We start from the raw sequence: 12,872 nt of genomic DNA, 5'->3' as shown, positions 1-12,872 counted from the left end.
TCTTATATAGTTTGTTCTTATTAAAAAAAAAAATTCATGACCTTCCAATTAAATTAATTTCATTTTATGTTGAGCAGGAAATAACACCAATGATGTTTCCCTGCACTGGATTTTTATCTTATGAAGCAAAGCTCCTTTGAGTCATTTCAATAAAACTTTCTTCGCAAGTTTTTAAAGTTGTATGGGCGTTGTTGAGTGTCCTAAATAGGTGCTAAATACCCCTTGGTCAGTCTATAATTCGATTCTGAAATAATTGTTTTTCTCCTTTCTAATGTTTTTTAAAGAAACATTTTTTATTATCCAGATGAAGTGCTAAGTAACTCTTATCCATAATTTGTAAGATATTTGTTGTTCTAGCCTCTTAGGAAATTGTATTTAACTTCTTCTCTTGCAGAAGATATTGGGTAGAATTTCATCTAGATAATGGTTAGAGATTAATTTAAATCTAAAAAAGTAAAAACAGATTTCCTTGGATTTGTTAATTATTAGACATGCTTAGAAGATTTTTCTAAATAAAGAACAGAAACTTTCAATGCATATTGATATGCCTAAATTTTGCTTAATTTTCTTAAGCTTTGTCATTTTGCTAGAGCATTTTTAGGATCAAAAATTGAATTTTTTTAGAAATGAATTTTGTCCTTATGCAACTCCCTGGTCGAATCCTATTAGTCATTAGTTTATACTCGCACATATTGAAAAAATGTTTTTATATGAAGTCATTGCAAATTCTTTCCTTTTATGGATTAAATAAGACTGTTCTAGGGTGTAACTGATGATCAAATTTGTTCTTTATTTTTCCCAATAGGTTTCTATAGTCATGACACTATGATAAAGTCAATAGGAATCATTTTTTTGGAAATTTTGTAGCTCAGAGATGACAAGAAAAGAAAAGCCTAAATTTTCATCAGGAAAAGAAAATTGACGCGGCTTGTCATGAGTTTCATATTAGAGACGTGCTTTGCATTTAAGTTTTTAATACTAAAAATAATTTTATATAAAGTTTAAAATAAAAAGAAAATATCAATCCTATTATTGTAGGTTCTGCTGCTAGAAATCTTTTTATCATACAGATTATGAAATCCTTTTTAATTCACTACTAGACGAAAATGTCATCTTCTTATCTATCTTGAAAATTTCCCTGTTATTCAAATTACAATAATTAATGTCTTTGCGGATCAAAACAGGGATGAAAATCCGGTCACTGGCTCAATTGGTTTCTGTTTTGAAAAGTATAAATTTCTTAATTCGTAACAATTTAGTGGATTTTGTTTATTGCAAATAATTTTTCAGGCTTTTTTCGCGAGGTGCTTCAATTTTATCAATAAAGAGTCTTATCGCACCGCTAGATTTCTCTACAGCATTAGGTAACGAGTAAAGAACAATAGAAGTGAATAATTGACGCTCTGTTTTATATTGTGAATCGTCTCAAAATGTGTAAACCCAATAAGAAGTGCGGACCATGCAACTTATTATCATAATATGCATCATTACAATGTCTTCTGACATTACATAATAAAGCAAAACAGCTGATTGGCTGTAAGTGACGTAAAATCCGTCAATACGTCATTTGCGACCAATCGGTTGCACCAATAAAAAAGGTGCATATTATGAAAAAAGGCTCTGCACTGTACCTACATATTTTGAATTATTTATAAGCGTCAATAATTTTCGAATTTCTTTGTCTAAAACCCTTAAGCCTTTTTAAAAAAATGTGCACTAAACGTTGCCTCTCTATATTACCGAACGTCCAATGTTGTTTTAACTTGAAGCTCATTGCGCTTGCTACTTCGTGGTTGTGTGAAGTACCTTAAGCCTCGCTCGAAGAAGACAACAGCGCTATCAGAAACATTCGAATTTCTAAATGATGACTTCAAAAATCTGAACACATCAGAAAGTTAATTTCTATTACATATACATAGAGCATAGTCCTCAAAACACCTATTAAACCTGTATAAAATCGAATTTTGTTTGAGTATCCCAGGGCCGAATGATGTCATACATTTTCTTGCATTGGCGCGTTTAGAAATAAAATATATTTGACGTCATTTGACCTGGTAAACTCGGACCCAATCCTCTTTTAGTATTAGGTTTGGTCGGTGCTCGCAGGTCCGGGTGTCTTGATAATCATTTTTTTCCGAAGACCGCACCAGAGGGTCTAAGAAGTTCCTTAATATTAGGTTCTAATCTCGTATGTTTCTGTTAGCGCTGCTTGTCTTTTGCGCGTCGCAGCCACTGACCTTTATATAACCTGTATCAAGTTTCTCAATCCCGGCAAAGCAAAATCGTTGATCTAAGTTTTTTGAAAAGTGGTACCCTAATGACGGCACTACTTAAAAGTGGTGTAAATGCATCGAACGCGCTAGATCTACTTTCTCTTGAAAACTTTTGGTGATGAAGCGCCGGTAGACGTTAATTTTTAACACTACAATGGCTTTTACGGGTACCAATTCAAAAAAAAAAAACTTCGATCGAAAATGGTGGATATAGCTTGGTCCAGGGGTATATAAAGGTCAGTGGTCGTAGCTAGCGATTGATAAAATGTCTTTGTACTTACCGCTGACGGTTATTCTCTGTGTCTTTTCAGCTGATCTTTGTTTTGTACCAACCACTTTACATGTATATAAACCTGTATCTTTAAATACTGCATTTTTAATAGTCAATATTGATTGTCTTTTAATTTTACTTGATTTTATATTATAACGTCTCGTCCTTCGAATCGTCCTTCGACCGAATTTCCATTCGAATTTTATTTCGACGTTTTCGTTTGAATTGTATTTACACGTTAGCGTGATGGTGTTTCCCGTGCGCACGAAACTGACGTCACTCAATGGTTCCGTGATAGCCAATCCACCTGATAAATAAAAGAATGAATGAATGAATGGGTATTTGAGTTCATTCCCCAAAGGAAGATCTACAGATTTAGCTTGTCAACTCAGTTCCATGGTCCAAAAATTCTGTCAATTTAACCCCCATATCTACAAGTTTTACAGGGGATTTCTGATTGATACAACAAGAAAATATCTTCCAATAAAATTTCTTCCGAAGAGTAAGTATCCTTCCTTGACCGTATCACAACTGATTCCAAATAAGCCTCGAAAAGTGATGTTTTATAAAAGCGTTGTATGAATATGGGAGGTACTAGACCTTGTATGTATTTCTCAGTTTCCTATTAACACCCACCCATTTTCCATTTTGATTAAATATAAATGTATGCCTTGGACCCGCCTTTATCGGGTTTCAATCTACCTTTTGACTTTAAAACAAGGTTTATTTCCAGCCCGGCTTTGTTGGATATGTTCAGTTCTTGCTAACATTGTTGTCCTGAAGTTCGCTCGAGTTATTGGATTGTTTTGAATAAAGTAATCGGTAGAACGGTGACATTCAGTAGTCGAGCGAGTATTTTTTTAAACGGATAATCAGATGGTTTGAGATATTTTCCATGTGTAATCTTTCTAATGTCCTGAGCAAAACCTCAAATTTTTTTTGCCTAAATATTTTCCAAAGTCGAGATATTTGAATCACAAGTTTTTGACTCTTTAGTAAGAAAACAATGGAATTTCAACGTTAGAACCGTGTGAGAACCCATTTTCAGTAATTTCAAATTGTGATATCTCGACTTTGGAAAATAGTTACCCAAAGATACTTGGAGGTTTTACCCAAGCCCACATAAGCTTTCTGCAGGCCAAATATCTCAAACCATCTGATTACCTCTTTAAACTTTGACACGGACTCGTTTATGCAACATAAAGCTAAATTTGTATCACTTAATTACATTCTGTAATGATTGAAATTATCCGCATAGTTGGATTTTGTATATACACTTAGAGGGTGGAGCAAAGCTTTTAATTGTCCACGCTATGTCTTATTTGCGGTTTTGGTAATTTCATTTTCAAGTGTCGCCTGATCAGCAAGAACTCATTTAACATATTGGGGTCAAGCAGACTGACTGGCACCCTTTAAAGTCTTCTAATTTTTAAGTTTACTGTTAAAAGTGTAATCACCTTTTTGCCGAACTTTTCTAAAAATGTTGAACCCTATTGGATTGGGGGAAATCAATTATAGCAATAATGTCACTCACCATTTACTTTTAGTTCACCAGCTGCTTCATCCGTACCCAATTTATTGGTAGCGACGCATACATAAATTCCTTCGTCGCTCTTTTTAATATCTCTAATCTCTAATGATCCGATCGAAGTCTGTCTGACACGTGGATCAAAGGTCACAACGTCCAGCGTTGTATTTAGTTTCTTCCAATAGACTTTAGGTACTGGTGCACCATTAGGTACGCAATTGATTATAGCGGTTCCACCAATCAACGCCTGCGTCGATGTGGCGGGTGGGATGCTACTTTGTTTCTTAAAGTCTGGCGCATATTCTATGAAACAAAAAAATAAGCCAAAAAAAGTCATATTTTAAAGTCTGGGGTAAAGCTCTACCATCAAATTAGATTCATCTATTTACACCTAAGTGTTATCCAAACCGAATTCTGGGTATCTTATCAACTGAGATAACTGACCGAAATATTCTTGAAAATTCGATAATACCCAAGTTCAAGCGTTTTTCAAATCGCTAAACATATAAAGAAGTCGTCACCTACCTACTACTGTTACATATATCGTTTTTAAGTCTTCTCCATGTTGATTATGTGCTATACATTGGTAAAAACCTTGGTGATATTTCATTAACTTAGAAATCTTTAATGTTCCTTGGTGAATTTCTATATCTTTATTCTTGGTATCATCTATTGGAGCAGCATTGAAAAGCCACGTGTAAGATGCTTGAGGGATACTTTTTGCCACACATGGTAAAATGAGTTCAGAATCGATTGCTCTGTCTATAGAGTGGAATTCGTTTTCTTCCATTATCTCTGGTTGAGCTAGAAATGGTATTGCAAATAAAAGATATTCAAGTCAGATCAGTTATGAATTATACACATTAAAACTTTTTTAGTTTTATGGGTGTTTGGTTGTTTAGAGATGTTTCCAAATTATGTTAGGGTCCTACTAAGCTTTTGTTAATATAATAACTAAAACATTTTACGAAGTAGCAAAAACACTTGTGGAATATCCAAGTCATTTTTATAAGAATTGAACACTCAATAAAAGTTCGTTCAAATTTTAAACAAAATGTGTAGTTTGTGTAGTTGATAAAGGGTGTCTAACATAAGGGAACAATTTATGAGAAGCTGCTATACTTACATTCCATTTTCAAGTATGCTGTTTTGTTGGCTTTTTCTCCGTATGCGTTTTCTGCTTCACACAAATATTCTCCTTCGTGTTGTTTTCCGAATCGCCCGAATTGATATCTCAATCGATTCCCGATTTGTCGGGATCCGCTCAGTTCTTCACCCGTTTTCGCATTTCGGAATCGCATGACGGGTACAGGTCTAAGGAAACGTTCATAGAGATTACACTAGCTATTAAACTTTCTCCTTCGGCTAAAAAAGATGATCTATATTTTAATTGTTTCTTCAATGAACATCATGTGACCAACAAGTCAGGGGGTCGTCATTTTACATATCCACTACCAATAAGTGAGTACCTCACCAAAAATATCTTTTTTCCTGTGCAAGCCTTAAACGTCAAATATATATATACGCTATACCCAATTAACCCCGACAGGATTTCCATCACCATTTAACGGGGGATACAACCTAGCTATTTATGAGCAAGAAAGGAAAATCAGAAAAACATGTCCCGAATTCTAGTTCTGGTTTAGCCCATTAAAATGTATCTTCCGGTCTAAATCACTGGATGAAAAACGAATGAATCAATTAATACCTTCCGTAAGCTATGCATTCTAATACGAAATTGGAATCTTTCATTGCAATGCGATCTGAGAATTCCCAAATCTTCGGTGGTGCGTTTGATTGGCGTGCTTCTAATCGGGGAAAAAAGAACAATAAAAATAAAACGGTTAAAAAGAGCCTTAAAATCTAGTTTAGATAAATTAATGCCGTATCTAACTTTGTGATTTAATAGGCATTTTGGTACGCAATTGTTAAGAGGTGTCAATTAAATGCAGTTTTGAAGGAATAAAAGTATTTTCAGTTGTTCTTGTATTGTATATGCTGGAAAGTTTGTAATGGAATTTAAACGATAGTTTTTGACATGTTTTCAAACACCACCCTCAATCATTTTTCATATATATCATGAATTGTTCGTTTGTTAATTAAAGGATGTCAAAAAACGGAAGGGTCATTTATCGAATCCATGATAAAAACTCGAAATTTTCCCAGATTTATTTTTACATTATCAACGAGGTCTCAGATTTTATTTACATCAATTGTCAAATTAGACCGTTATACATTTTATCAAAACGATAAAATTATTTTCATCCGTCTCGTGTCAAATCTGTTCCAGACCCTAGACTATGGTCGTCTCAAAAATAAGGTTGGAGCAGAATAGTAGAGTAGCAGACTAAAGTAGAGGGCCTTATAAGAATAAAACTATTTGTTTAGATGAGACATGGGCTATTATTAAGTTTTGTAATATCTATGACTTAGAACACTTAACGAGTCCGTAACTATCGAATGAAAAACCAGGTATTAGATATAGCGTTACCGAGAAGAAACCTGGCGAATACCGATTTGATTAACAACCGCTTAATCAACAAATCAACTATAGCACAGTAAAAAAGTAAAATTGCGGGGGGAAAATAATTTGTGAAATACAGAATATCGATTTGATTAACAACCGCTTAAATCAATGAAGCATCTACAGTATAGTAAAAAAAGTAAAATTGCGGGTAAAAAGTATTTAGTCTTACTTCGTGTAACTTTCAAACTGACGGTTCTCCGTTCGAACCTCCTCAGTTTACTATTTTCAACGCTACAATAGTAGACGCCTTCGTCAGATCGTGTTGTGTAAGAAAAATAGAGATCTCCGTCCAAGCTAGTTGTGAAATGTGAATTCGTGTCCAATTGTAAAGGGAAGTGTCCTCGGTTCCGTAGTTTTAACCAATGTATATAGCGATCTGGGTAGGAGTCTGGAGCGTAACAAGCGAGTAGTGCTGGTTGACCTTCTTCTATTGTGATTCTTAAGTCATGTTCTGAAAACTCGTTCATATCTAAAATGATAAAATTGCTTGGTTTGAGACCTAAATATTTCATTGAAGATTCAAAAATTAGTAAAAGTACTCCTACAATCAAGGACCGGCTCAAAATCTCCTCCATTGACCGTAGATATCAATTAAATCCAAGATGAAATGTACCTTAACCTTCCTTTAGCTGTAGACTTTGATACAGTCGATTCTTTCTAATTCGATTTTCAAGGAGAATTGCATTTCCATAGAATAGTAGAGTGTTGTTTATGAGATTTTCTTGTTGACGGTGACTTTCAATATTATCGAATAATGGACTGTCAATTGTACCCTCTAACAAAAAACTGATTCAGGATTGTTCTTCTAAGCATAAACATACTGTTCCAAGGAAAAAATATTACTTTATCGTTGCTTGGATAATTTATAAAAGTAAAGCTACTTACATGGAAAAGTAACTTTGGCACTCCTGCTCAAAACTGTTCCGTACGAATTGGAAACTTGACACCTCCAATTACCCTCGTCTCTTCCACGTTGTGTATTATATAATGTTATTGAACCTTCTTTAGATACTGATAAATATTTTAATTTCTTTGAGTCTAATACTAAATTTTCTTTACGCCAGGTAACGGTGAGCGGTTTTTCACCACGGATACTGCAAACGACTGATTGATTGTGTGATTCGATAAGTGTGTCTATTGGCTGTTGTTTGAAACCGGGTAAAGGGCCATAATCATCTGAAAAAAGATGAGAGAGAACAATCTTTTTATTAGAGTTTTAGTAAGCTATTTCACCCCTTAACTTCCTGTTAGGTTCCAATAACGGTATGAACGTTATGGTAAACGCAATGACCTGGTTATCCCGAACCCTACTCTCGACCAAGCACTCATATAAAGTCTTTGTAAAATATTTATCAAATATACGAAAATATTCTTCCTAGTAATTTTGAAGCTATAGTTCAGATTCCAGGAAAATGTGCTTTCTTACCAAAGTGGTATTGAAAATAGGCAGTATAGAGCCTCACTTCACTTAAGGAAACCGAATGCGCAACACTAGAGGCCTGGCTATAAGCAATACCCGTATTGCAATATATTACGGGTTATACACCGGGGTTATACAATCTTTGAGAGATATCATACAAAAATATGGGATCAACAAGAAGGTTAGGAGGTGTGTACACAGGGTTCAAAAATGAATTCTTACCATTGGATAGAATGCATGTGATTTGTAGAAGAACCACAAACGCTCTTAGGTAGAAGGTACTCAGCCATGTCATAATTTTTCTCACATGTCAGGATTGATCAGGGGTGTAAGCAACTGAAAATTTAAAGAAAATTCTTTATTATATTATGGTTTTGTTATGACTTTCTCATATTTTGGAGTAATTTCTGAGACTTTGATTTCTGAAACCCAAAAACTTTGCTCCAAATTTGTTTCTTTGAGCAATCAAGAACATAAAGGGGTTCATTCTGAAACTAATTCTCATTAATAAGTTCGTTCCGCAAAAAAAATAAGTCCCACAAAAATTAATTCCCTTCAGAGACATTTAATGATTGCCAATAAACTAGTACCATCGTGTAAATTTCGTTAAAAGTCATGTTTCAAAAATTTAGGCTCAACTAAACGATAGAAAAAGCAAGTTCAGTAGAAATATTTTGAGAAGTAAGGAGAAGAAATTTCAGAGGAATGAAAAAAGGAGAGTATATATATTAAGAATTGAAAGATGAGGGTGTATGATATAAGGTCTCTTGTTTTTCATTTGAGACGCTTCTTATGAGGTCAGTTAAATAGATAGATATCTTTCAGTCACTTTCAAGTGAAACCTTGATTTTGCGTGGTTTTTCTTATATTCATTCTCTACTAGAGGAAAAAATGATTAAATGTTGAGAGAAACTCTGCTTAGGATGAGTACAAGTTCTTGAAATAGTAGATCTAAGTGGGTGGGTCATTTTGAGAGGAAAAGTCAGGTTTCTACAAGATTTAAGTGACCTTATGCAATATCTGCTCCAGATTATGATCTTTAAGACGCTTTATACGAAGGTCTAGTCGCTTGACTGACAGTCGTACTTCAAAAGAGATTTGTCTTGTACACATGACGACCAAAATTGCATTTTTAACATTTCAAGTAAAACCTTATTTTGTTATTTATCATTTGTAGAATAGAAAGAAAAGAGTTATGGCTATGTAAAAAGCAAACAAAGTGTCTTTCTTTGAAATAATGCTGACAATTTTTGTTCGCATACTCTTGTTTGTTGTTTGAATTAAAACACTGCTTTTAACTGTGATGTCTCCGTACCAAGTTCCAAAAAAAGTGAAAGTTGTATGGTCGCCAAAAAAAGAAAATTCAATGTCAAAAAGAAAATTTAACTTTCCAGAATATTCCTTTACCTTGACTACAAATTTCTCAATAAAATTTAAGGTATTTTAATCGATTCTTTCATTCACTAAAATCATGCGATCATTGACTAAATATTGGTGTTACTTCAACCCAAAATTGTTGACATACCATATGGCACATATCATCCTTCAAACATTGATTAATTTACGATAAACACACAATTAATTATAAGATCATAATTCAACGTTTACTTTGACCTAAGAATCATTTCAATATATTATTTGTATGTATAAGATTTAATAAATCATGTTCAAGTGATACGAGGTGTCAACAATAGATTCAACGAATACCAAAACTATAACTTAGGGTATGCAAGGAAATTAAAGAGTGATAATAAAGACAAATAATTGAATTAATAGGATGTAGACACTTACTTTTTTTCTGTTTACAGTTTCTAGATATATCATTCATATTTGTTTTCAACAACGCCCCATTGAACGAACACAATCTCAAGGATTCAGAAAAAAAGATCCCCAAAAATCATTACAATAAAGTTATTGTTAATTTTCTATGTAGTTTCATGTTTTCTCTATTCTCCCAATAATTTCGAAATAAAAAAAGAAGAAGAATTAAAAGATTTTACGACAAGATATGCGACAGTTAAAAATTTTAAAAATTCAATAATAATAATCGGCTTCGTCTGTTAATTAACAATTTTCCATTATTTTTTGAATAGATATAAAATTTCTTCAAACGAAAAAACTAACATTATGAAGAAGAATTCATTCTATTCCTGCATGATAAGAATATAATATTCAAGGCTTGATTATTAAATGATAATTTCTTAAAATGAATATGACTCGCTCTCCTAGGCAACGTCACAGACGACACATGAGTACAACTTGAATTACGAAACACAGCTAGCTTTAAAGTCAGTAAAAAAGCCCCTTTAAAATCACTTGCTTTCACTTTTTCATCTTCAGAACACAGTTGGAGTTGTTTTAGAACATAAAATAGCCAACTAATTCCTTATAATATATCTATTACTTTATTTCTACTTCCTTATATGTCTCTGTTTTCCTTATTCGAGATTTCCTTTGTGTCCTCAACCTTTCGAATGTAAAAAGTTGTTGAAAAATTTATGGTTGAAGAAGGTCTAACAAGCAAACAATATTGGTACAAGGTTTTTCTTCTCCCTATATTTGTTAATGAGGTGTTCTTCAATTTCTTTTGACTTTTCCTTTTCTTTTTCTCCCGTACATTCACGCGAAGAACAGAATAATCGTGGAATAGAAGAAAAAGAAATTGGGGAACAAAACGGAGTTTAATGGGACCCTCTTTTCTTGAAAAACCTATTCTACCACACTTGTGATTAATATGAGAACTTTTCACGTTTTCTTCAAAAATTTATTCGAATTTCTTGACACATCTAGTATAAAAACGTGTTTCCTTTATTGTGCTAATTCATAAAAATATTTTCTGGTTAATACGCGCCTTATTAAAAAAAAGGTCTCCTTACAGAAGAATTTTTTTTGCAAAAAAGACCCAAAATTTTTCATCAAGGGAAAAAATTATGAAAAAATTGTTTATGGTTCATCAAACATATGTTTTTTATCTTTATTAGTAATTCCGTAAAAATCTTTATGATACTTAAAAATTGACCGAAAAATGGATTCACTTGTTATTTTAAAAAGTGCACTGTATACAGGGTGGAAATTTAACAAATAGATTACGGGTAGCTAACTATCCATATATTTAACCACACAGTTTCAAAATTGCGGGTTATCCTTTTGACTTTTGAGGGTAAAAACTGTATCGAGTTATTTGAAACATTTCGGACATACAGAATACATAATTTACTAGTTTGATTACAAATTATGTTATGTTTCAGCTATTCAATACCGGTACTATATTTTGAAATATTTCATTTTAACCCTTCTATCGTTAAGTTGCCACACCATAAAACTACATTTCAAAGGCATTATAGACCCCCAAAATGAAACATTCAATTTGAAGAAAATGTTATTCATCTTTAACCGAAATATTACAAATTCAACTCTCTTGAATTGACTGAATTGTTACTTAAGAAATCGGCTTTTCAGGGGTCTTATTTTGGCCCAGCAAACGGGGAATTTTGCCGGTTCAAAAATTCGGTCCGCTGACTCAAGTACATATTCACGCTAATCAATACACTGGGCTTGCTAACATTCGCCAGCCTATCAAAAACAAAACCTCTAGCTTTTCGATTTGGTTCTTTTACGATGGAATATAAACTGGTGCGTCTCAATATATCCTATGCTACATCAAAAGTATCAAAATCAGCTTTCGTCACACATTAACTATAATTTTGAATACCTCCGCTTGAATCTCCACTCTACCCCCAATTCATTCCTTTTGGTAAATTTAGTAAAACTCCTTGCATTTTTCTTCACTAGCCAGGAGTTCTCGTATTGAGGCATGTGGCTCGTGTTATTTAGTCCAGTGAGGTGCTTAGTCAATTTTTTTCATCTCAAATTGGGAAGCTCAACCGTTATATATGAATCGTTGATTCCAGCAATAATTTTAGAACTTTAGTTTAAAAAAGGGTTCCATGACATATTCTGGCTCTATTTGTTCATGACAGAGACGTTGTAAAATACAATATTAACATAGAGTGTGATTGATTGCGCAATCAGACGGCTAACTGATGCTGCTGCAAAGAGGAAAGTAGTTAAGAAGGTGTTAGCTTGTTTGTTATAATCCTTTTCAAAACATATCATCAATGTTTTAAGGTTGTACCATCATCAGGATTAACGTTTTATTATGATTTGCGTAGCGAAAAGAGGTATGTGCAAAAAAGTGTACGAGAGCGAGTGAGAGAGTTCCCTTAAGCTCTTAACTTGAAGCTCTCATTACACAGATCCTTATCACACGTTTTTGATAAGAACATCCGAAGTTTTTGAAGCCTTCCGATGTTCTTAACTTTTTGAGTAGTAGGCCTAAAAATGTTGATAATTCTCACAATTTTTTGAACATTTTAGCCCAATATCCTAAGAAATCGGGTGTTTTAGAGTCTGCAAAGCCTCAAAATGTTCTTAACTTGTTCTTAACATTTTGGCCATCGAAGTGTTCTTATATGGTTTGTTCTTATAAAAAAACTTGCATGTCACCACCCAGTAAATAACAGCAGTAAGGAATTGCTGTTGGTAGATAAGATGCTTGATATATTGACTGATTCTGTAATTACCGAACGCAATCGTAAAACCTTTAAAAACATATATAGCACATATAACTAAACATTACTACCTTTGAATATTTTGAATCTTTGAATTTAAACCTTTCCGCCTTCAACATCTCTCTTTTCGCGTGTCAGACGCGTTCTGCAAACAGATTATCGATATTATACTCATCGTCATTATTATCATCATTTTTCTTGTATGTTACTGTATACACGTTTTTTTTATAAGAACAAACTATATAAGAACATGAGGCTTCGCTGGCCAAAATTTTAAGAACA

At 33.4% G+C, this 12,872-nt stretch overlaps 1 protein-coding gene and 1 long non-coding RNA gene across 7 annotated transcripts in view; one reads left to right on the top strand and one right to left on the bottom strand.

The window, feature by feature from the left end:
* Positions 1-12,872, top strand: part of LOC136818495 (uncharacterized) — a 57,910-nt gene that overhangs the window by 12,837 nt on the left and 32,201 nt on the right. The gene's annotated exons all lie outside the window — the stretch shown is intronic.
* Positions 1-12,872, bottom strand: part of LOC136818493 (contactin-4-like) — a 32,776-nt gene that overhangs the window by 9,176 nt on the left and 10,728 nt on the right. For 4 of the 6 annotated variants that reach the window (XM_067074827.1, XM_067074833.1, XM_067074834.1 and 1 more), the window contains exons 2-9: positions 8,242-8,355; positions 7,485-7,775; positions 6,769-7,068; positions 5,781-5,880; positions 5,199-5,386; positions 4,598-4,876; positions 4,079-4,375; positions 2,555-2,851 (exon numbers count right to left, since the gene is read on the bottom strand). In XM_067074827.1, coding sequence (XP_066930928.1) covers positions 2,555-2,851; positions 4,079-4,375; positions 4,598-4,876; positions 5,199-5,386; positions 5,781-5,880; positions 6,769-7,068; positions 7,485-7,775; positions 8,242-8,314 — 1,825 coding nt within the window. In that variant the 5' untranslated portion in view covers positions 8,315-8,355. Of the gene's footprint in view, positions 1-2,554; positions 2,852-4,078; positions 4,376-4,597; positions 4,877-5,198; positions 5,387-5,780; positions 5,881-6,768; positions 7,069-7,484; positions 7,776-8,241; positions 8,356-9,810; positions 9,971-12,661; positions 12,748-12,872 lie in introns of those variants that run through there. The other 2 variants (XM_067074829.1, XM_067074832.1) reach the window with 2 other exon arrangements.

This window comes from Clytia hemisphaerica, unplaced genomic scaffold, assembly GCF_902728285.1.
Source record: "Clytia hemisphaerica strain Z4C2 unplaced genomic scaffold, Clytia hemisphaerica genome assembly, whole genome shotgun sequence".
NCBI classification, from domain to species: domain Eukaryota; kingdom Metazoa; phylum Cnidaria; class Hydrozoa; order Leptothecata; family Clytiidae; genus Clytia; species Clytia hemisphaerica.
Note: the sequence above shows the minus strand (reverse complement) of the source record. Positions and strands in the feature narration are given on the sequence as shown.